General features: G+C 60.1%; 1 protein-coding gene across 10 annotated transcripts in view; it reads right to left on the bottom strand.

Annotated features, from left to right (window-relative positions):
* Positions 1-2071: 2071 nt before the first annotated feature.
* The window catches only part of TRAPPC9 (trafficking protein particle complex subunit 9), a 596424-nt gene continuing 574322 nt past the window's right edge, over positions 2072-24173 (bottom strand). For all 10 annotated transcript variants that reach the window (XM_087864581.1, XM_087864582.1, XM_087864586.1 and 7 more), the window contains 2 exons: positions 3481-3701; positions 2072-2868 (listed from right to left, as the gene is read on the bottom strand). In XM_087864581.1, the coding sequence (XP_087720707.1) occupies positions 2701-2868; positions 3481-3701 (389 nt within the window). In that variant the 3' untranslated portion in view covers positions 2072-2700. The remainder of the gene's footprint in view (positions 2869-3480; positions 3702-24173) is intronic.

Raw genomic sequence — 24173 nt, 5'->3', positions numbered from 1 at the left:
ACGTTTCCCTGCTTATTATAAGGGATATTACAAAGGATACAGATGAATGGCCCAATGAAGGGATGCACGGGGAGGTCTGGAACGGTCTTGGGTGCAGAAGGGTCTGTCCCCTGTGGCTGGGGAGACCACCCTCCAGCACCTGGATGTGCTCACCAACGAGGACGCTCTCTGAACCCCACGGTTTCGGGAATTTTGCGGAGGCATCATCACAATGGTACAACTAACTGATCATTAACCTCCAGCCCCTTTCTCCCAACCACCCACCTGATGATGGAGGTGGGGCTGAAAGTTCCAAGCTTCTAATCATTCTGGGTCTCTCTGGCGACCACCTCTCATTAGAACAAAAGATATTCCTATCGTCCAGGAAATACCAATGACGTAGGAGCTCTGTGTCAGGGAGGGGGGTAGAGACCAAACGTCTATTTCTTATAGGACACCCCGCCTGTCTCAGAAAAGGGCCTTGGGCAAGCTTCCACTCCCTACCCCCACCCACAAGACCCTTGGAACGTCCAGTGGCCCCGGGACAACCAAGGCTAGTATCTGCTCACGTCCCAGGAAGTGCGGGGAACTGATCTGCTGGTGCCCTGGCCAGCTGGGGGGCAGGAATGAACTCCTGCTCTTGCCCCAGGCTGGGGACCCCCAAGGCAGCTGTCCTCACACTATAACTTAGCTCCCTTGCTTGCTCATTCCTTTCCCTCTCACCCCCCACTTCCCCACGGGCAACCCCCCCCCTCCGACATGCTGCTTGGGCTCGGATTCCTATCTCAGGGTTTGCTAGGGGGCACTAAGTCCAAGACCCTTCCTAGGCAGGCCTCTGCTGAGAAGCTCCATGCCTTCCTCCTGGCCGGGAGAGAGGGAAGGCTGCCTGCTCAGGGCGGAGCGCTGGGAGGAGCACGGCCTGTGAGCATCGAGTCTGAAGGAGCTGGGGGCACAGGCCACCACAGCCCCCACGGAAGCTTGGTGCTATGTGAACAAGGCGCCCCTCCCCTGGATGGCCCAGCCCTGTAGGCCACGGCTGGACTCCCACCCTTCTCACCCTCCCAGTGGGAGCCCTAGAGAGGGCAGCAGCCTGCAAAACCTCAGGAGGCAGCTTGGCCCTGGGGCCCGGGCCTGTGTGCACATCGTCAGAGGAGTGAGGTGTGGCAGCAGGTGGCCCCTCCCGGGGGTCTCCTGGGGGACACACGCTGGAGCAGCCCGGAGGATGCCTGCGGGATTCTGATTCCACTCGGCCATCTCCTGCGCTGTGAGGGAGGCAGTGCCCCTGGGCCCAGAGCAGTTGGGGGATGCACAGCAGGGGCCCAGTGTCCCGGCCACGCCTGGCACTGGGAGGCGCCACCCCAGTGGCTACCGTGTAGCCCCTTGCGAGGTGGGGCCAGGAAAGTTCTCCCCTGCTCCGATCACCTAGGACCCATGACAGCCTGGCGACGGTCCCTGAGGGTGAGTCGGTGCCAGACCTGCTGCCCAGGCAGCCTTGTGGCAACGGGGAGGCCCAGAATCCTGCCCTGGAACCGATGCTGTGGGGGACAGAGGCACCAGGAGCCTGCCCGCGGGGACGGCTGTAGGTGGCAGCGGGGCAGGTGGCCCTCAAGGGAGCAGGGAGTAGGGGAGGGCTGAGGGGAGAGCCTGTCCTCACGGGTCAAGGGCTGTGGCCTCAACAGGGACTGTCCCCTTCAGGGCAGCGACACCCAGCCCAACATATGCCCGGCGTCACGCCCGAACCCCTGCCCGAGTGTCTGAGTGGGGTGGAAGAGAGCAGCAGATGTTGCCGGGGCCTCATGAGAGAAAGCAGGAGGCCAAGATGGCCAGAGCCGTCGTGAGGGGCTGAGGACTGTGGAGTGGGGCTCTGACCGGGGCCAGGGAGCCAGGCCCGAAGGTCGTGTGCATGGGAGGGGCTGGGGGTCACAGGGACAGAGAGACACAGGCCCAACCCTGCTGGCCACCAGTCGTGTGTGTCACGGGGGGTTTCCGTGTGCTGTCTTGTGTGGGCGGGAATCCCTACCTGAGTCGGGGGCTGATGGGCGGCCCCCTGACCACGCCGGACAAGCAGATGCACGGACGCAGGCAGACCAGCAAAGAAGCAAGGTGGGCCCTTTATTGGAGAACTTGCCACAGACACACAGACACAGCCAGCCATGGCACCCCCAGCCCAGCCTGGAAACAGCCCCGGGCCTGGAAGAGCTGGCACAGGCCTGGATATTTGCCTGCTGGGGGGCAGAGAGACCCGCTTGGCATCAACCACCCCCCAGCGCCATCTCTTCTGCCTGGGCTGCCTCGGGGCTCTTGGGAGAAGAGCCAGCCCTGGGTGGGGGTCCAAGGTCTGAGGGGGCTAAACGGAGGCTCCCAGGCCCCACTGGGCTGTGGCCCTCCCTCACGCTCACCTTTTCTTCCTCCCGGCTGGGCTGTGATCCCCAGGTCACAGCAACAGATGCAGAGACCCGGCGGGGGGTGGGGAGGGACAGGGCTGGGTGGGGGCTGCCCTCTGTGGTCTGGTTAGTGCCAAGCTCCAGCAGACGGCCTTGCTGGCCAGTTCGGGAAGGGGTGAGGCTGCTGTGTCTGGGGCGCTCGCAGGAGATGGGGAAGGAAAGGTGGGGACCAAGGGCTGGGGCTGGAGGGAGGGAAGGTGGAGGCCAGGCCGGGCCCCTGTGGTTGCCAGGCCACCTGTGCCCACAGGAATGGGGACCCAGAGGAGGGCCGTGGGGCTCAGGCCTGTGCCTCCAGGGCACGCACATGCACACTGGGCAGGCAGAACCAGGACGGCGGCAGCTCCTTGCTTGCGCTGTCCTGGTGGAAGCGGATATGGAGGAAGAAGTCGCCTGTGTAGAGGAAGAGGAGGGCTCCCAGGCAGGCTGACTGGCCTGCGGGCTGCACCTGTGGGGAAGAGAGGCAGAGGTCAGCCCAGAGCAGCACCGACCCACAAAACCACTGGGAGACCCTTGGACCTGCCTGGATACTGGGGGGTGGTAATGGGGGAGGGAAGGGCTTCCCTGCTGTGCCTCCCCAAGCAAGTGGCTGCCCCTCTCTGAGCCTTAGCTTCTGGCTTCTGAAGGAGCATAGCACTTCCCTCCCTGGGCCATGGGGGGTTCAGGCATGGTGGGGAGTGGTTGGGATAAGGTGTCATTTTGGCAGGTGAATGGGGCGTGAGGGCTGTGCTGTGTGGACGTTACCAGTTCCACTGGGCCGCGGGCAGCCACTGCTAGGCTGGGAGCACTGACTGAGTGGGGCTGGGGGCCGGTGATGGCAGCAGGTGTGACACTATCCTAGGCCCCCTCCACTGGCCTTGTCTCTTTAACAAGCTTCGGGGTGGTCTTGCCATCCTGGATCACAGCCAGGACTCGGGACACAGAGAAGTGAGCCACGTAAGATCCTGTGGCGAGCTGGTTGAACGAGGGTCAGCACAGACAAGCCTGTGCTTGCCCACCGCTAAGCCCACCGCCCGGGGGGGGGGATCTGGGGACAATGGGCTCGCAGACCACCACGCACAGCGTCCAGGTAGAACGTGCTGGAGCCCACGAAGGAGACGGCGTCGTGCAGGTCATAGTTGTGCACTCCGTTCTGGTGGTCCTGGAAGGGCGCGACAGTGAGGGCGAAGGGCCCCACGCTGCGAGGGCTCCGGTTGGTCAGCCGCACCTCCAGACGCACGGGGTCGCCCACCCGGCAGGCTGCGGCCTCACAGTCACAGGGCTGTCCGTCCACCAGCACATCTGCAAGGGACGGAGGACACGAAACTGTCAAGGGCAATGCCCAGCTGGCCTTGCACACCTGTCTGCCATTCATGCATTCGTTCATTCATTCCCTCACTCCTTCCCACACCAAGGCAGCCGCCCCCTCCATGCTGGCTGGGTGCTGGGCACAGACGCGTGGCCCAGCCCCTGTTGTCCTGATGTGCAGGCTGGAGAAGACAGGTGTGGACACCAAAGCGGTAACCCAGAGGGTCTGTGCCATGCCGGAGGGGCCCAGGGCCAGCTGGGGTCTCCCATGCTCCTGCCTGAAAAGGCTGAGCTGTGGCCACGGCCCAGGGTGGTGAGGAAAGCCAGGAGACAGACTCAGAACCGGAGGGCAAGAACATGGCAGGGGCTGTCCATAGTGTGCCTGGGACCTGGCCGGGCCTCCACGACACACACACGCACAATGGCCTGCCCAGACTCCCCCAGGGAGGGCTGGGCCATCCTGGGGGCACCACGGAGGTGACAGGACACTAGCTAGGGAAAGGTCTGGAACCCGAGGAGCAGAGCGGGAATGGGGGGGGGACAAAGGGGTGAGGGAATTGGGGGCGGGGGTCAGTAGACTGGAAAATGCTGTGCTAGGACACCCATTCCCCTCAAACCCTCAGGACGTCCCCACAGGATGGTGGGAGGGCAGGTCTGGGGGACCCGCTCGGAGGCACGGGTGGGATTTGAGAATGAGACACGTCCTCGGGAGAGGCGGATAAGGGGAAGCGGACTTCAAGGAGAGGCCACATGAAGACAGAGGCAGAGATTGGAGGCCAGAGCCCGAGACGCTGCAAGAGCAGGAAGGAGCCCCCCCTGGAGCCTCTGGTGGGGAGCCCAGCCCAGCGACACCCAGCCTGCAGACCCGTGAGGGCGCGGACGCGTGCTGTGTGAAGCTCATGGTCTGCAGTCACTTCCTGCGGCGGCCCTACACAGCGACACGGTCATGCAGGAGGTCGCCCCTCACCGGCCTGACTGTGGAGGTCAAGGAGGGGGCCCGAGGCTGCCCCTGACCTTGCGTCACCCCTACTAGCTGTGCAGCTGCCGAGGGGCCAACCCTGACCCCGCCAGCCTGCCTCAGCCGACCTCTACTTGTTGCGTCCACAGGCCCAGGGAGGGGTGCTGTGCCGGCGACACTCCTGTGTGCGTGCCCCACTTGGGAAGGCTGCCTGCCCCCCCCGCCCCGTGTTCAGTAGTGCTTCATCGTGTGCCTGGTTGTGCGACCCCGTCGTCGCCACATCCCGCAGCAGAGGCCGACTAGGGACACCCCCCTGAGTGGCAGCTACTGCTTCTAGCACCAGGAGACTGTAGGGAAGACCCTCCCGCCTGGCCGCTGCAGGGCCCTGGAGCCCATGCGAGGGTCCTGGAGGCACAGGTTTGGAGGAAAGTTGGGGGGTGGCCTGGCTTGGAGGGGGTCAAGGAAAACCCTCCCTGCGGGGAGGTGCTGTCCGCAGGGAGCGCTTGCACGTCTGGCTGACCTTCCACGGCCAAACCAGGGATGGGAATGAGAGTGCATGTGTGTGTGTGTGTGAGTATGAGAGTCTGTGTGTGAGGGCATGCATGTGTGTAAGTGGGAGGGTGAGTGTGCGTGTGTGAGAACACGTATGTGTGCATGTGAGTGGGAGTGTGCATGAGTGTGGACTGAGGGGGGCACACCAGGAACGGGAGTGGGCAGAGGCCGGAGGCAGCTCGCAGGGACGGCTCCGTGTGCAGCTGGGTGGGGGTGGGGGAGTGACTGCGGGTCCAGAACCACCCACCACGCGTCCCACCAAGTCCGTTCTTCCAGCAGAGCCTGAGATCAAGTCTCCCCCCACCAAATTTTGTTAAATCACAAGCTTTTATAACACATTATAGAAAATTTGGGGAGTCTGTAGAAATAACACTGAGTTTCTACAAACCCCCCCTCCTTCCAGCCCTTCCCCAGCCACCACTCGGCATTGTGGTGCCCACTTCCTTCGTGGGCTTTCCCCACGTGTGCTCCGTGCCGTGGCTTGGTGGCTGTCGCACTGGCGCGCATTCTGCTCTGGGACCGTGAGAACAGAAGCATGTTTCACGTGTTGACGCTTTTGTGAGAATGTTTTCAAAGGCTGCAGGGGATTCCATTAAAGGAATAAACTGTAATCTACCCCCCCCGAGCCCAATGAGGTCGTGCCCACTTTTTCGGTATATAAATATCTCCGATGTGCACGCTTTTATATTGAGCTCCATCTGAATTCCTGCCTGGTGTCCCAAGGATACGGAGTCGGCAACGGAACTACTGGCAGAGAAGAGGGTTTCTAAGAAGTTCGGCTCCCAGGGTAGCCGGCCCCTCGCCACATCCCTGCATCCCCACCTCCCCAGGTGGACCCCCACTCCACCTCCCCTGTGTTCCCACCTCGGGGGCGGGCTGTGTGGGTGCCGGGCCACCACTGGGTAACATTCATTGATTCCAGCATCCTCTACCCGGCCCTCCACCTCTGCTGGCACCTGCAGCCAAGGTGACAGGACCGCGGAAACGCACAAGTACCGATGTGGGGAGTGTTCTCAGTCCCACACAACAGAGAGGCTGCGGCGACAGGGGTGCGAGGGGGTGCTTCCTACGTGGCCCTGACGGGGGGCCCTTCACCAAGTGCAGGCACGGGCTGGCAGGCACAGCAGGCTTTGGTCACGTCTGCTGAACGGTGAATGCGACCAGGCAGAATCTAAACCTCTCGAATCAAATGGGGAGAATGGAGAGAGCAGGTGTCAGGGCGCCTCGGTTGCTGGTTCCATTAAGGGAAAGATACGATTATGTGCAAATCAGTGAAGGGTGGCTGGCTCATTACATCTCTGCTCGCTTTCTCCTCACAGAGAATTGTGCGGGGCGCTCGCTTGCTAGGGCAGCTGAGGACTGGCCTCTGGCTCATCTGCGGAGCGGCCTCCAGCCCGCCTGCTGGTGCTCCTCTTCACCCTTCCCTGGCCCCCAGCTGTGCTTGCTCCCCCCGCCCACCCCGTGCAAGGGAAGGGGAGACAACGCTGTGTACGCAGCTACTGGAGGTCACCTTCCCTTGGACTCTCTAGAAGGAGCAGGGATCTGTGGCCCTGAGGCCAGGCCAGGGCAGCAGGGGTGGGGGACCAGCCCCTGGCTAAGAGGAGGCTGACCTGGGGTGTTCACCTGGCCCCCACCCTTCATCCTAGGGAACCTCTTTGCCAGCCTGAGTCCCCTTCACCTCATCTGCAAAGCTGGGATGATGATTCTGGCCTCAGAGGCCTGGGGTAGGCGAGAGGACCAAAGAGAGGGCAGACGACCCAGCCAGTCCTTCCCTGCCCTGGTCTGAGGTGAGAACTCCCCCTGGACCCCCAGACCACTGGCTCTTACTCGGAGCTGTGACTGTTTGCCTCCCAGGGAGAAGGGGGGCGGCCCTCTAGAGGGGCAGAACCCACCTGTCCTGCTACCTGCCGTGTCCTCACACACAGGGTGACAACTGTCCCAGCTCAGCCTGGCATTGGTGCTGGAAGTCCTGTGTCCAGGAAACCCCTGGTGCCAGGCAAATGGGGACAGCTTGGCCTGCCACCCCAGGATCTGGCACCCATAACGACTGCCCACCAAATTGGAGAATTTCTGTGCTCAGAAAGCACAGTCCAGCATCTCTGATCAGGTCCAAGGGCCCCAGAACACCCCACATCACTGCGAGGACACAGCAGAGTGGAGCAGAGGGGTCCACTGGTCCCGGAGAGAATGACAGGCTTCCTGAATCGAGAAGGATGCCATGGCCGGTCTCTCCTGGGACCTGGGGGTGCTGCTTCAGAAATCTGGGGGAAACGTGCCTGAGGATGTGGGCCATGCTCAGGTGGGGCTTGGCACCCCATCGGCACCACCGGCCCAGTGCACCCCCTGCTGTAACTAATTGCTTCTCTGGCTCTGACCCGGACCAGCTGTGCCCTGCCCTGGGAGGAGGGCCCCGCTGAGCAAGGCTGGGAGGAGCAGCTGAGACCAGAGGAGAGGCCTGAGTGGGCCACCAGCGGTTCAGGGAACCCACTAGGAAGGAGCTGGGAATGAATAATTAAACACTTCTCAAAGGCAAGCTGTTTGGGGTCATTCCTGAGGTGCCTGGAGGGATGAGAGCCACCCATTAACCGCAGGCCTGGGTCACATGCCGGGCTTAGCTCCTGCTTCCTGGTTGGAGTCCTGTCCACGGCGGCCCCCGTGAGGGCTCCCCAGGCCAGCCCCCCGCCCTCTAGATGGGGAAGGTGGGTGCCTCATCCACTCGCCCACGGCAACACCGGAACCCCAACAGTGGTGGGGCGCAAGCTGCTCTGTGCGCTCAACACGCTGACCAGCCATCCCCAAGCAGGTGGCAGGGGCACACCGGTGAGTATGTCCCCTGCAGCCGGCACGCCTGGCTCGAGTGTCCCTCACGGTCACCACGTGCCTCCCTCCTGTGGCAGGGCGGGCTCAGCAAAGCCCTCATGGAAGTCCGGGTCTGGTGTTGGGGGTGAGTGGGGCCTAATTTCTCTCCTTGGCCTCCAGGGTCACCTCCTCCACATCCCCCTACACTGCCAGTGACGTCTCCTGCTTCCCTCTCCAGGCAGCTGGGGGGGGGGGGCGGACTTCTGTCACCTGCAGTTCCAGTACTTTCTCCTGCACTCGCCACCATCCACCCTCTGAGCCTCGGCTTCCGCTCCTTCAGGCGGGAGAGCAGAACCCATTTCTGGGGCTTCTGTGAGAATCAGGACTGGGCGAGCCGAGATGGGGGTGCACAGCAGACTGTTACCGCCGTGACTCACATCCACCCTGGGGAGTCCAGGCCTGCGGGGCGGGGCAGGTCACGCCAATGGGGAGGCGGCAGCTGCCCCGGGGCCCTTCTTCATCCACGGGATGACTGAGTGCCCACGGGGAGCGGGGCCTCGAGAGCCAGGTGCTGGAAGCAAGTGACCGAGGAGAGGCAGACCCGCGGGCTGCGATGCCTCAGGGAAACAGAGCCCCAGGAGGGGGTGGCCAGCCCAGGAGGTGGCCCAGCTGCCCTGCCTCCCTGTGCGCTGCCCCCAGCCCCTGCCCACAAGCCAACCGTAGCCGCCCGGGAGCTGTGCACAGGGGACCTTCTCCTGGGAGCTGCTCGGGAGTGGAGAGCAGGAAAGACAGAACTCTGGCTCTGGAGGGTCAAACCTTTTCCCTGAAACCTTCTGGAACCCTGAGTCTGCTTTACCACCACATGGATGGTGAGGTAGACAGAGTAATGCCCCCTGAAGGATGTCCGCGTCTTCATCCCTGGAACCTGTGGAATCTGTCTACTCCCGTGACAAAAGGGACTCGGCAGCTGAGATGAGGGGAGGACCCTCGGGATGGGGAGAGAACCCTGGAGCATCCGGGTGGGCCTAAGGGCATCACAGAGCCCCAGCCTCGCACCTGAAGGTCACACCGAGGTCGCTCCACCTTGGTGCCTATGCCCAGCCCATCGGCACATCGGGGTCAGCAGTCAGCATTCCCTTCTCCACCTGAGCCCGGGCCAGCTTCCTAGACCTCCTTACGTCCACACTTCCTGTTCTGCCCTTTCCCATGCAACAGTCAAAGGGATGGTGTAAAAGTGCTGTTCAGTCTTGTTACTTCCTTGCTTGCCCCTCGGCTGGCCTATAGCTTCTCTTTACACTCCGAACAAAAGGGAGGTTTGATCAGATTTTGGCCACTGACTCTGGCTTCCAGGGCCTTGTATGGCTCCAGCTGGGTTCCCCCCAACACACAGGCTACTGTTCCATCCACCCCACTTCTTACTGTAACCACATGACCTTCCTCCTATTCCTCTAGCATGCCCGGCACATACCTGCCCCAGGGCCTTTGCACCTGCTGTTCTTGCCACCTTGTCCCTCTCTTCAGAGAGGCCACTTCTTTTTTTTTTTTTTTTAAAGATTTTATTTATTTATTAGACAGAGATAGAGACAGCCAGCGAGAGAGGGAACACAAGCAGGGGAAGTGGGAGTGGGAGAGGAAGAAGCAGGCTCATGGCGGAGGAGCCTGACGTGGGGCTCAATCCAATAACGCCGGGATCACGCCCTGAGCCGAAGGCAGACGCTTAACCGCTGTGCCACCCAGGCGCCCCCAGAGAGGCCACTTCTGACCACACACCGAAGAGTCCTCCCACCCCTGTTACTCTTCCACACCCTCTCTGTTTTCTCATGGCTCTCGACATCTTATCTCTTGTTTACCCATTTGCTTAACTATTAGCTGTATTCCTTCTTCTCTGGATGCTCCAGGAGAACTGGCACTTGCCCATGTCCCCAGCGCCAGGCCAGGCAGGCACTCGCTCTATGCGATACCTGCTGGACGACCAAGCGGCTGAACGGGTGCATGAGTGAGCCCTGGGGCTGGGCCTGAATCCCCAGCCCCGCTCGCTGGCTGTGTCCGGCCCCCACAGTTTGTAACCTGTGACTCGGGGGGCCCGGGCCATGTCCCTGAAGTGCCCTGCAGAGAGGACGTCAGGACCAACCCGCCACTGCCTGGCTCTGGGTCCCTGACTCGCAGACCAGACTTTCGTGGAGGATGTTATTTATGCAGGAGAATCTCATGTTGTGAGAAATCTCCCGGGAGCAGATTAGTCTCTTCCCTCAAAGCATTAAATCGGGCCACGGTCCATCTTCTCCCCCCGCCCCCGGCCCTGCTTCTCCTTCACTTTTAATACCAGCCAGAGTCACGGACTTAATTTTGTCTGGCCCAGAATTCCTCCTGAAGCCGCTGCCACGTTTATGCTACAGCACGTCCCCGGGCTCTGGCAGAAGCACACGCTATAAATAGAAGCGGGGATGAGGGAAGGGCCCTGGGGGGCCCGCTCTGGAGAGGCGCGAGGAGAGAGGAAGCTGCCCGTGCCAGCCTGCGTTTTGGCCAAGGGCAGCCACTGTTGGGGGAGGGGATGGGCAGGGAGCGAGCCGTGCGGGTGGGGAAGAGGGCTGCACCCTGGGCGGGGGTAGGGGTCTCGTGCCGCCCCCACCTGCGGGTGTCTTACTCAGGGCCAAGTCCCTGCTGGCAACGTCACGTTCCTCTGGAGGACACACAGAACAGGTGTGCTACTGCGCAGGGACACTGAGGTGTGGGGGGCTGATGGAGCTGCCAGGGCCCGGGCCCAAGGGCCTGCCCCCGATACCCGGCTCTGTGGGAGCCTGGCCCTGGAGAGCTTTCTGTGAGCCAGCGAGCTAAGCACGGCTGCTCCCATGTCCCTGGCGGGGGATTCCCGGAGGAGGGTGCCTGGATGGAGTGCCCATCACCCAGGTCTTGGAATTGGCATGGGGGCTGGGGTCTTCCCTCTAGCCTCGGTTTCCCGTCACCCCCCAGGAGGGGCTGAAGCAGCTTTGGCTTGCCACGAAAGCTCCCAGAGGGCTGACGCGAGGCTAGTTTTGGCCCCGCCTGCGTTCTGTCAGATGCCCCCCTACTGGCTCACCAGTGGTGCCAGGAAGGAGCCCGCCTCTCTCGGTGCCTTGGAGGTATAGAGGCACAGCCCTCGGGTCTGCCAATCTACTTCATGCATTTCACTCCAGAAGTTTCCATGATCCGAAGAAGCCCAGGAGAAGGTGGAGAGCTCAGTGGAAGGGGCTTGTCCAGACTCAGCCCCCATACCCAAGCCTCCAGCCGCTCTGGCACAGGCTTCCCATTACTCTTGTTGGTGATGAGCGAGCCGGTTCCTCGAGCACTGGCTGGATCCCAGCCACTGTTCTAAGGGTCCACAGTGCCATCCCATCCTGTCCCGCTGTGCAGATGAACCGTCAAGGCGCCAAGAGTCTCAGTCGCAGGCCCCACTGCACAGCGGTCACTGCTGAGTGCCCACGACAACCCGGGGCTTCGGAGCCTGTTTATTTCCTAAGAGCTTTAACGAGATACGCTTCACGTACGGCTCACTTCACCCACGTACAGGGTACAGTCGGTGGTTTTCAGTGCATTTCCTGAGCTGTGCGGCCATCACCACAGACCATTTGAGAATATCTTCATCACGCCAAAAAGAAACTCCATTCCCTTAGCTTCACCCCCACCCCCACGTTCCCCTCAGCCCTCAACAACTACTGACTTTGCAGCTGCATAGATATCCCTATTCTGGACTTCCACATGAGTAGAATCATACGTGGTCTTTTGTGTCTGGCTGATCTCACTTCACATAAGGTTGTCAGGGTCATCCATGTTATAGCAGGCATCAGTGTTCCATTCCTCCTTGTCATGGGGTAGGGTTCCTCTGTGTGGACATGGTCTGTGTGGACGTGGGGTAGTGGTGCTGTGGGTCTCCATGGACATAGTCTGCATAGACGTGGGGCAATGGTGCTGTGGGCTTCCGCGGACGTGGTCTGCGTAGACATGGGGCAATGGTGCTGTGGGCTTCCGCGGACGTGGTCTGCGTAGACATGGGGCAATGGTGCTGTGGGCTTCCGCGGACGTGGTCTGCGTAGACATGGGGCAATGGTGCTGTGGGCTTCCGCGGACGTGGTCTGCATAGACATGGGGCAATGGTGCTGTGGGCTTCCGCGGACGTGGTCTGCGTAGACATGGGGCAATGGTGCTGTGGGCTTCCGCGGACGTGGTCTGCGTAGACATGGGGCAATGGTGCCGTGGGCTTCCATGGACATGGTCTGCGTAGACGTGGGGCAATGGTGCTGTGGGCTTCTATGGACGTGGTCTGCGTAGACATGGGGCAATGGTGCTGTGGGCTTCCGCAGACGTGGTCTGCGTAGACATGGGGCAATGGTGCTGTGGGCTTCCGCGGACGTGGTCTGCGTAGACATGGGGCAATGGTGCTGTGGGCTTCCGCGGACGTGGTCTGCGTAGACATGGGGCAATGGTGCTGTGGGCTTCCGCGGACGTGGTCTGCGTAGACATGGGGCAATGGTGCCGTGGGCTTCCATGGACATGGTCTGCGTAGACGTGGGGCAATGGTGCTGTGGGCTTCTATGGACATGGTCTGCGTAGACATGGGGCAATGGTGCTGTGGGCTTCCGCAGACGTGGTCTGTGTGGAATGGGTTTGCATCGCCCCAGGACATACAACTCCACGTAGAACTGCTGGGTCACATGGTAACCCTCCCTAACCCTCCTCCTCCGCAGCTGCACCATCTCCCATTTCCACCAGCAGGGAGCGGGGTCCTCATTTCTCCCCATCCGCACACTGGCTGTTGTCTTCTTGGTTCTAGCCACCCTGGTGGGGATGAATTGGCATCTCATGATGGTTTCACTATTTCCTGAGCTACGCCAGGTCATGCTGCTGCGGCCCGTACTGCCCCACGGGGCCCTCTGGTAAAGTCTTGACTCACTCCATCCACAGCCGTGAGAACCTTCTGGAATTCCAAGCCCTTAGTTCCCACTCCTTCTGGAGCTCAGGGCCAGATTGCTGGGACACAGTGTGGGACCCTCTCCTCCCATGTGTGACAGAGAGTAGGGGCCTGGCAAGTCCGAGGCCACCAGTGATCACGAGGCCAGACTCTGTGACAACCAGGGGTGAGAGCATGGCTGCAGGCGAGGGGCGGGTGGGAAGAGGGGGTTACAGAACCAGTGGGAGGGAGGTGCCTCCATGAGGAGACTGATCCCGAGGATGCGCAGGTCAGAGGCGGCAGGCAGTCAGGCTGGGCCTGCAGGGCCCACAGGTGTCTGTCCAGTCTGCTCTGTGCAGAGAGGGTGGGCAAGGGGTCAAGGGCAAATGCTAACCAGCTGTGAACAGCCCTGGTGGTTCTAACCTCCAGGAGACTTTCCACAAGAGAACTTCCCGGCCATGCTGTGTCCAGGGCGGGCTGAGCATCCAATTCGGACATGCACATGCCCACAGTCTCGCTCAGAGCGGGCAGCGGAGAGGGGCAGGGCAAGCAGGGGTGGCAGCAGGGGCAGGACGTCCGGGGTGGAGCCAGCCGGCACAGCAGGCTCCGTCGGACGCAGAAGGGAACACCTAAAACACCAGCCTGCCCCAAGGTTACGTGCAAATCACCTTCAGTGGAAAGAGAGTGGATTTCTTGCTCAACTGGCTTTTCAGACAACCTGCGCATTTCTCCTTTAGGACAAGATTCCCAAGGCCAGGTGAGCTCAAACCCTGAGCAAGGACACCTGTCCTCACCCCCACCTCAACCCTCCCCACCTTTGGTGATTGTAAGAAACGGGACGGCCAAGTAGACTTTAGGCGCAAACGTCTAATTTTGGATAAAACATTTTAAAGATGCGAGAACAGTGCAGTAGAGATTAACTCAGTGAAGACCCAGGAACAGCCAAAGGGGGTCAGGTCTGGGGGGCTCTCCCAGCCTCAGTGAAAGCATGTGTGAAATTTAAACTGCACGAGACATACAGTTTTCTAGTCGACATAAATTTCGGGTGGGCCTAAATTTTAGAGTCAAATTTGGTTCAGATGAGGCTTGGGAATTACTAGAGAAGGTCTGTCCCTTTTTAAATGAAGCAAGAGAAATTCAAGCAAAGCCCGGGACGCAAGGAGAGCGGTCACGCGAGGGGATCCAGGGGTCACCCTCCTCCGTGGCAACCGTCCCTTGGAAGAAGGTAAAGGCAGAGCCGGTATGAAACCCTGCAATGTCCACGTATCCAGTAAACAGTGGTGAACTTTCTCGAATGCCAACGTGGTAGTAACCCACTGACACGCTTCCCTTCCTTGCGGTTGAGAGCCCGTAACTGGCCTTCTCCCTGGCAGACAGGAAGCCAGGCACTGGTGTAGCAGTCTAGAGCACCACGCCGGCCCTCAGCGAGCTGTCTGCAGTCCACACACACACACACACACACACACACACACACACACACCCTCTCCTGCAGTTCTTGACAGATTATGCCAAATGTGGTTTCCCTCAGTCCGGACATTTTAAATTTAATGTGGCCACTTTATTGTACACTGAGAGAGTGTTTGGAAAAGAGGTTAGAAGCATGGGCACGCCCAGGAGGGGGGCTGATGGTGTTCTGGGCGAGGGTCTCGCACGCAGAAAGGCAGTGCACAGCCCCCCTCACTCTTCCCCGTCCCCCTGCCCCCACCCCGGGAGCCTCCAGCACTGTGGGGAAGGGGGCCCTGCCCTCGGGTGCGCAGGCTCAGAGAAGGGCAGAGATGGAGAGTGCTGGGCAGGAGGAGGGCCGGCTCCGGCTGCCCCAGAACCACAGGGCCGGTTTTGGAGAGCTCAGCTCAGCCACCGGGCTCCCACGGGTCACGGGGCCAGAACACAGGCGCGCTCTGCCCCCTCGGCGATTGTCCGGGTGTGAGCCATATGAGGCCGGAGCTTTGCTCTCCATCCACCAAATGGCATGCGTTGTTAACAGTTATTGAGGGAGCTAATTAGTTCATAAACCAGAACGCCTCCTTCCCGGCATCCAGGGAGGGAGCCTGTTCAAGGCCCACACGTGTAATTACCCTCAAGTGGGGAACCGCTCCTGAGCAGCCGTTTGGCTCTCTTGGGTAAATAATTTACTTTTACAACTTTTCATTAAAGATTAAAGGGAATTAAATTAAAATTAAGGCGAGCTGGAATTGCAGGGGAGGCCCGTGCTACTTGGAGTTCTCATGGAGAGGCTCTCCGGCCTCCAGAGCACGGCCGCCAGCCAGCCTGGCACAGGGCGTCCAGCGATGCGCAGGGGAGGGGTGTGTGTGGAAGGAGCCCAGGGCACTCGTGGGGGCCAACTCCCCCAGGAGACAGGTCTTGGGCTGCATCCTGGTGCGGCCCGTGCCTGCCTGCGCACCGCGGTGACCCACCGCCTTGAACACGGGAAGAAACATGCGGGTCCGGGGTCCCAGCCCATGGACACCCCCCACAGCTACCGGGCCGGGCTTCTCAGGCACAGGTAGATGGCGGAGCTCAGAGGCCAAGTGGAGGGTCGGGGTGAGCCCCTTCAGGAGCCAGAGCTTCTGCCTCTTCATCGGAATCTGGGCACGATGCCCTGCACCCAGCCAGAGGGTTGGCACATGGAGTGCAGGAGACGCACCTGGGAGAGGGCTGAGCTGGGGGCCTGGACAGAGCGCCAATGCCCAGCAAGCATGGGGGGCTGGGAGGCAGGGCCACAGGCAGTGCTCAGAGCACAATGCCATGGCCCCTTCAGTCACAGAGCCTTGAACCTGGGTCTCCCAGCACCAAAGCCAGTGTACGCCCCTCGCTGAGGGTTCCGTGCTGAGGTGGCGTTTGCAGCCATCTGTGCCCCCCCCCCCCCCCCCCCGCCGCCCGCCTTCTGTCCTGGGCTCCTGGTGCCCTTCCACGCTGCATGTGACTCCAGCCTTGTGTCGCAAGGCCCTGCTCACACGCCCCCTTCACCAGGGAGCCGTCCCTGCTCTTCCTTGAACGAACACTTAAGCTTGAGAAGGTTCTGGTGGCAGAGGCTGGCCGGGTCTTCGCCAAACCATTCCTTTTCCTGCTGGGCACACAGCCAGACTGCAGCCTCCCTGGCGGTGAGTATGAACAGGGATGGAGTCCCAGCCAGGGCACAGGAGGGGAGATGACATCCCCCAAACTCGGCCCACAAACACATCCCACCTACCACCGCCACCTCCCCACTGAGACAGAGGAGTGGAGCGAGGGGCTACGGGGGGAGGCCACAGTGAGGATGGGGCCACAGAATGGGTAGAACTGGGGTCCCCCCATGAGTTCCAGAAAGGCCCCCCCCCCACCAAGAACAACAGGTAGCCTAAATACAATCAGGCTGGTGTTAGGTCCCTGAAATCCGGGGCTGTTTGTCACCACGTTGAGTGGTGACATGTACAGGCCTCGAGCGCCCACGTGACCAAGCTCCCAGAGCTCAGAAGGAAACACGGCAGGACGGCTCGGAGCTGACGGGCCCCGGGGCCCTGTTCCTGCCCATTGGGACAGGAACACCCTGGCTCGCCGGGGACAAGCCTCTAGTAAGTCCGCCCCCTTCTGCCGCCTCGATTCGGACAAGCACTTCAGACCACAGGAGATAAAATGGGAGAAAGCGGGAGAGAAAAATGGAAAATATGCCTGCTGGTTGGTCGCATTATGCAGAGCCCTCTTCCTGAGAACAGCAGAGAATTTAAAACAACTCCTCTGTCCCCGAGCAGTGTCTATACCTTTCCAATCGCTCATTTTTCATCTCATCGCAAGCCTTTCTAAATAAAGCAGGTTCCCGGCACCCAGGGAGCCCCAGCACTGCCTCCACAGTGCTCATCAAGCCTCGGGCCTCCTCACCTGCAGGCCGATCACACGTGTGGCACCGCTGGCCCCACAGGGAGGGCGGAAGACTCGCGAGGCCCTCCCCTCGGGCGAGCGGGCACGACGAGGGTCAGGCGGTGCGGGAAGCGGTCCCCGCGGGCTGTTTGTTGCTCTGCCTGGGAGCCCGCCCTGCCCGCCTGTCCAGCTCAGCCTTCCCTCCCCGGGAAGTGCCCCCTGCCCCCGCCCCGGTGCCTGGGCCGCTGTACCTGGTACTCTGCACTGGCCGGGGAGGCGGGGATCCCTCCATTCCCCAGGGCCCAGCAGGGCCTGTGTACGTGGGTCCTCCCACCACAATTTGCAGGCCTGCCACTGGCCAGGCCGAGAAGCCAGGACCCTGGACTCCTTTGCCTGTCCAGCGGGGGAGACAGCAAAGCAGAAGAAAAAGGGTTTCCAGAGAGAAGACCTAAAATGATGCTTGGTGTAGGAATGACGCCGATGGCTCCTTCAGAGTATTCCAGACCAAGCTGAAGGCTGTCTGCCTTTCCCTGTCTGTGCCGCTCTCCCCCAGGGCCCTGCGACCCCACCCGGCCATATGGCAGCCTCCCACAGCCATGTGCGATGCCCCTCAAGCCCTCCCCCTTGCGGACTCCTACTGGACTCTTTGAAACCCGGCTCGGGCAGCACCTCCTCCAGGAAGACTGCCTGCACCACACCCAGCCCCACACCAGCTCCTCGTCGTACCACCACGTGCGAACCCGACTCGAGAGTTTCTGTGACGGCTGCCTCTGGTGGACACACTCACTCTTTGAGGGCAGGGGTTCAGGGGTCATTCACCGAGCCAATTGAATAACGAACTCAGCTGTCTACTGCTTGCTGTGTGACCTTAGGGAAATCGTTTAACCTGCCTGAGCCTCCGCTACTCTATCTGCTACACGAGAGGCATGAGCTGGATGATTTCAAAACAGGCTATTACTTTCTGGCTCTCCTGCCTGGGCTCAGCCCCTCTAAGTGACCGTAGAAGGACGTGCACAGACCCTCCTTCCGCTGAGCCAGGGCGGTATGTCTGCTCCCCAGCGTGATTGCTGGACACGGTGTCAGGAGCCGTCCCCCACCTCCGCACACGGCCCAGGGCCTGACACCTGGCCAGTGTTTGGTCAACGTTCATGGGTCAAACAGACTCTAAAATGACAACAGTGAAAGCTTCCCCTAGAGCCACAGTGTCCTGGAGCACACAGTCCATCACGGACGACTGGGGCCACAAAAGAAGCTTCCGAGGGACCAAACCACGGGGTGGTGGTGAGCTTGCTGCCCTGTGCGTAACTGGGGATAGGGTCAGAACTGCTCCTAGCCATGAGAAAGGTGTCCTTTGAGCCACCACAGAGCACCGCCCCACCGAGTTTGTACTGCCTCTGGAAGGGGGCCGAGGGTTCACAGCGATACAGTCAGGGGACAGGGCCCCTCGCTTTCTGCCTTCCCCCGGGCCAGGGCAGGCAGTGCAGCCATCAGTAGGATGCAGCGGCCCGGGGGAGCCACTCAAACCACAGCCGTGCACCGGGTCCCCATCCCCCACCACAAGCAGGCAGGGTGCTCCTGGGAGGCTCGAAGTGTCGGCGGCTGCCGCGCCTGACGTCATGCCAACGCCAGAGAGCTCGGATCCTCCAGCAAGACAATTCTGGCAGGCCTTCTTCCCAAACCGAGCTTTCTGCAGAGATGTCAGGACGGCTCCCTGCTGTCCTTGCAGAAAGGCCCCCCTAGCCCCATGACCACAGACAGCACACCTGAGCAGGTGCAGCTTTGGGGCAAATGCTTGGGAGGAAGGACACACCCAGAGGGCTGGGACTGGAGTTGGTGCGTGCGAGGGCTGCCCTGGGGGAGGGGCTGGCCAGCCATAACGGGCGGCCCTCCCCCAGCCTCAGTCTCGTGGTCTGTAGGATGGGACGAGGATGCCTGCGTGGGAGGGAGGCTGGACTATAAAGGGCCCCGAGCTGGGCGCCTGGGGGCTCAGTTGGTTGAGCATCTGACTCTTGTTTCAGCTCAGGTCATGAGCTTGGGGTTGTGAGATCGAGCCCCAGGTCTGTGTGCTGGGCATGGAGCCTGCTTAAGATTCTCTCTCCCTCTGCCCCTCCCCACCCTCCAAAAAAAAAAAAAGTTAAATAAAAGGGATGCTCTCTGCATGCAGGCCTGGGTGAGGTGCGGGTCGTTCCCCGGAAAGCCCTGCCCACTGCAGCCTGGGCCGCCCTGGCTGTCACTGCCTGTCCCTGCCGGGCCCCCACACATGGGGAGCCCCAGAGACGGGCTGAGGCTTGCTCCTCTCTTGACCAGTGAACGCCTGTGAATGAGGGCGTGTGTGAGGGGAAGGGACGGTCCCTTCCCGGAGTTGCTGTCCGCCTCCCCGCTCCCCGTCTCCCTGCAGCCGCTGCCTCCGCCACCACAACAGGATGTGAACACCCACTCTTCCGAGGCTCCCTGTGCACTTGGCACCATTCTCAGTGCCTTGGATGGATTATCTCATGAAGCCTCACAAGGGCCCTGTGACGAAGGGGCCTTCCTGTCGCCATTTTACGGATGAGGCACGCAGAGGTTAGGTCACCTGCCCGAGCGGGGATTCCACCTGCAGAGCTCACACTGCTTGCTTCTGTGTGAGTCATCTGTCCCCTGAAGCAGCAGCCAGGGATACTTCTAGGACCAATTACCCCGTGGACACAGAAGAACCGGGTGCTCCTTCAACATAAGAGCCTAGAGCCCTCGCCCCTCCACCGGCAGCTCAGCCGGGGCTCTGCCTGCTCAGAGGCTTGCAGAGGCCATCCTGAGGAACGACTGCCCTGCTCCCCACGGAGCCAATCAATATGCCCTTTGAAATGAGTCCAGCCCATCCGAGTGAAAGGTTATGGGGAGCCCACCTGGCCATGCATCTGAAAAGTCTGGCCCAATTCTGTCGGGTGTCAGTCTGAAAATTATAGCGGACTTCTCAGCCGTGAAATGACCAGCAGCCAAAACTAAAGAACACATCTTTGCGGGGGTCTAGAGGCCAGGGACGCTCAGGCCTCAAGACCATAGCTCCCGGCACTGACTGTAGTGGGGCTCGCAGACAAGCCTGGCCCTTCCAGAAACTGGGTCACCCATAAGCATCCTTGCTCCGGGTATCAGGGCCCTCCACTGGCTCTAACTCATTTCTCTGTCTCTACATGCTGCCCACCTGCTTCCAGCAACAGCGTATAATCACTGGCACCAGGGTCAGGCTCCCTGTGTCTCCGCTTTCTGAAGTCGCTGACCATGGCTTCGTGATGCCCCCAGTTAACGTGACCCACACAGCTCCTTCTAACCTGCCTAGCTCTTGGGGCTCCCGTGTCCACAGGCTGGTCACTTCATCTTCTATCTTGACAAATTCAACCAACACTAGACTATATGTCATCCATCTATCCCTATCCACCCACTCACTCACCCATCCACCCACCCATTCATCCCTCATCCATCCATCTACTCACCTACTCATCCCACATCCTTCCAGCACCCACCCATCTATCCATCCACTCACTTACCCATCTATCCATCCACTCACTTATCCATCCACTCACTTATCCATCTATCCATCCACTCACTTATCCATCCACTCACTTATCCATCTATCCATCCACTCACTTATCCATCTATCCATCCACTCACTTATCCATCTATCCATCCACTCACTTATCCATCTATCCATCCACTCACTTATCCATCCACTCACTTATCCATCTATCCATCCACTCACTTATCCATCCACTCACTTATCCATCTATCCATCCACTCACTTATCCATCCACTCACTTATCCATCTATCCATCCACTCACTTATCCATCCACTCACTTATCCATCTATCCATCCACTCACTTATCCATCTATCCATCCACTCACTTATCCATCCACTCACTTACCCATCTACCCATCCACTCACTTATCCATCTATCCATCCACTCACTTATCCATCTATCCATCCACTCACTTATCCATCCACTCACTTATCCATCTATCCATCCACTCACTTATCCATCCACTCACTTATCCATCTATCCATCCACTCACTTATCCATCTATCCATCCACTCACTTGTCCATCTATCCATCCACTCACTTATCCATCTATCCATCCACTCACTTATCCATCTATCCATCCACTCACTTGTCCATCTATCCATCCACTCACTTGTCCATCTATCCATCCACTCACTTGTCCATCTATCCATCCACTCACTTGTCCATCTATCCATCCACTCACTTGTCCATCCACTCACTTATCCATCTATCCATCCACTCACTTATCCATCTATCCATCCACTCACTTATCCATCTATCCATCCACTCACTTATCCATCTATCCATCCACTCACTTATCCATCCACTCACTTATCCATCTATCCATCCACTCACTTATCCATCTATCCATCCACTCACTTATCCATCTATCCATCCACTCACTTATCCATCCACTCACTTATCCATCTACCCCCCCATCTATCCATCTGCACACCATATGTCATCTATCCAGCCACCACCCATCCATCTATCCATCTATCCATCCGTCCATCCACCCATCCATCTATTCCTTTCTCCTTCCCTCTCTCATTCACTTTCCATCATATTTCTCAATTGCATTTTCTCCCTTTACTAATTTGTTCTGTTCTTCCTTCAGGGTGGGATACCCCCAGTGCCTGCTGAACTCCCATTCACCCTTTAGGGCCTAAATCTACTAATGTCTCCAACACAAGCCTTTCCTATTCCTTCCAGATTTTTCCATGCTTCCCTGGGGCCTTGATCGTGCCTTTACTCAGCTGCCTGAATCAAACAGGCCACATTGACTCTGACCTCTGCCGTTTATTTGTTGTTTGCCCTGTGGCAAGCCACTCATTTCAGGAGTTCCAGAATCCTCGCTTGGAGTACAGACTGAAGGCAGCCGTAGGGACGAAGGGAACGTGCCTGACGTCAGCACTGCTGAGCTGGACCACTCGGCCCCCTTCCCTCACACCGTGTTACCACTGGCTCCCAGAATGGCTGGCTGTTGGTCTGCTGCCTCAGCTGGGACGCAATCACGCTGATTGCACCTCCCAACCCCATTTCTTGGCACTTAGTAGGCATTCAATAAATATTTGCTGCATTGAACTGACGTCATCACTCCAATATGAACCCTTGAGCTGAGACCTGCAGAGAAACGCTCTGCAGCACCCTGGTTCCTCTGGCTCAGGGGGACCCACATGGGCAGCAATCCCTCCGGCAGCACAGCCAAGGCTTCCCTGGCTCTCTGGGCCTCAGTTTCCTTCTGAGACATGAGGCAGTCACCAGAGACCCCCAGAGCCCTTTCCCTCTGACTGCGTGGCCTTAGCCACCTAATCGCCAGCACATGTCACCACAGACTCGCAGATGGCATAAAGCCTAGATGCCACAGCTACCCAACAGAGACAGCCCTGACATCCCCAGGAGCACTGTCTGCGGTGGCCGCTGACACCCATGCAGGCGCTGCTCTAGGGTGAGGCCTTCGTCCCCCGGGGTTGGCAGTGCAGACAGCCCCCCACCAGAGGCAGCCTTGACTTAGGAGTGTTGCCCCACCCAAGGTCATGGCCCCTTCCCCAGGTGGCCCACATCCAGTAACTGGCTGACATGGGGTATTGAGGCCCAGATCCTTCACCCCAAGGAGCCATCCCTGCTCCAGAGCTCTTGTGGGGTCAGCGGAAGCCTTCACGGGGGCTGCACCTCAGTCTGGCTCCTCCGTATACCCAGAGTGCTCCCTCCCTGTGTCCCACAGGACACCACATGCCAGTCTCCACCCTGGTGCGGGCCAGGGACCCTGATCTGGGATGCAAGCCCTTCCCTCCTGCTGTTACAAAACCAGCCTTCCATTTTGGGTCAGAGGCTCAAACCCTGGCTGAACGTCTTTCCGAGCCTCTTTTTCCCCATCTGTAAAATGGGCCAATGCACTAAGTGCACACAGCACCCTTTGATGATCACACAAAGTGAACCACAGGAGCTCCACTGTGCATGGTGCTGTCACTGCCTGAAGCCCCGGGAAGGACCGGCAGGGCCACCTGCTTTGGCTGTTGGGGGCCAGTGGAATAGGGGCTGATGAGCTGGCCCTCTGCCTGCCTCATGGGTAGCCGGGACGGTGCCGTAGTTTGGCAGAGCAGAGGGAGAGAGGTACAAAGGGACAGTGAGCTCTGTGCCAGCCAGCCCGAGTGCGCCCTGCTTCCCCCTGCTGCCCCAGCGCTGGGGGACCTGCTCCTCAGGCGCTCTGTGCGGGACAAATCCCGATCCTAGGATTACACGGAGCACGTGCTTCGAGGGGCCAGTATCAGGACAACGCGGCCCAGCTGGCCTGTGCTCACTGGAGCTGACAGCCCTGGGAGCCGCCCAGCGACTGCTCCAGCATCACCTGTGCGGAGCCATGGCGGGGGGGGGGGGGGGGGGGGAGGGGGCTCGGTCCACGTCCTCGTCCACTTCTGGGGCCGCTGGCCGGGCTGTGGCTGGTCAGCGAGAGGGAAACAGGGGCAGAGGCACCCGTAACAAGCTCAGGTGCTCCCCCTAACAATGCTGAGACTAGGGGTGCCATCCCACCCTCCGATAATGACCCGCTTCCTGCCACGCGGCCCACACGGAGCAGAAGGGATGGCCGCCGCACCCGGGGTTGTCCAGGACCTGGGCTGGCAGTTTCCGATGGAGAGTTAGCACCCTTGTGGCCAGAGGACGAGGAGCGGATGGACAGTCTTGCTAACGGGCACGATTCCTGGCCTGTGAGTGGCGCTTGTGCGCATCCTGAGTGAAGCCGGCGCTGCCGTGGGGTCGTGGGTACCCCGTTCCCGCGCTTGGTCTCTCAGGCCCTGCCTGATGACCCCGCACACAGGTCAGAACCCGTTCCTCTTCCAGACTGACTGCACTGCCCACAAGTCGTACACCTAGTAGGTGCTCAGGAAATGCTCGCTGGCAGACACAGCATTGTTACCTGAGGGGGACACCCCAGCCCAGACCCGGGACGCCTCCCACAGGGAGACGTGTGGCAGGAGGCTACTGCCTGGGCCCGGGGGCCGGGAGGGCTTTTCCAGTCCCTGAAAACGTGGTCCTGCAGAAGCACCCTCATTTTTTAAACAACACGGTCCCAGGAATTGTCCCTGGGCCCCAAGGTGGTCTCCTTGAGAGAAGAGGGCAATTGGGGGGGGGGTAGACACATACTAGTTTGCCCTGTCCCACTTGGAAGGGAGTCCTGCGACACGCAGAGCCCGAGGCTGGCACCTGGAACGCCCGTGTCTGCCTGCCACCTGAGCCTGCGAGTGGCTGTCGGTGCCCGTTGCCCGCCCTGCATGTGTCAGCAGGAGCTGGAGCTCACACCAGGGTCTACCAGGGGCAGGCGGCTGTGTCGTGCTGGGCTCTACGTCTTCTCGGCTGATGGAGA

This window comes from Ursus americanus, chromosome 9 (assembly GCF_024610735.1).
Source record: "Ursus americanus isolate L20-20 chromosome 9, mUrsAme1.1.p, whole genome shotgun sequence".
Taxonomy (NCBI): domain Eukaryota; kingdom Metazoa; phylum Chordata; class Mammalia; order Carnivora; family Ursidae; genus Ursus; species Ursus americanus.
The sequence above is the reverse complement of the archived record's forward strand: the minus strand, read 5'-3'. Positions and strand labels throughout refer to the sequence as shown.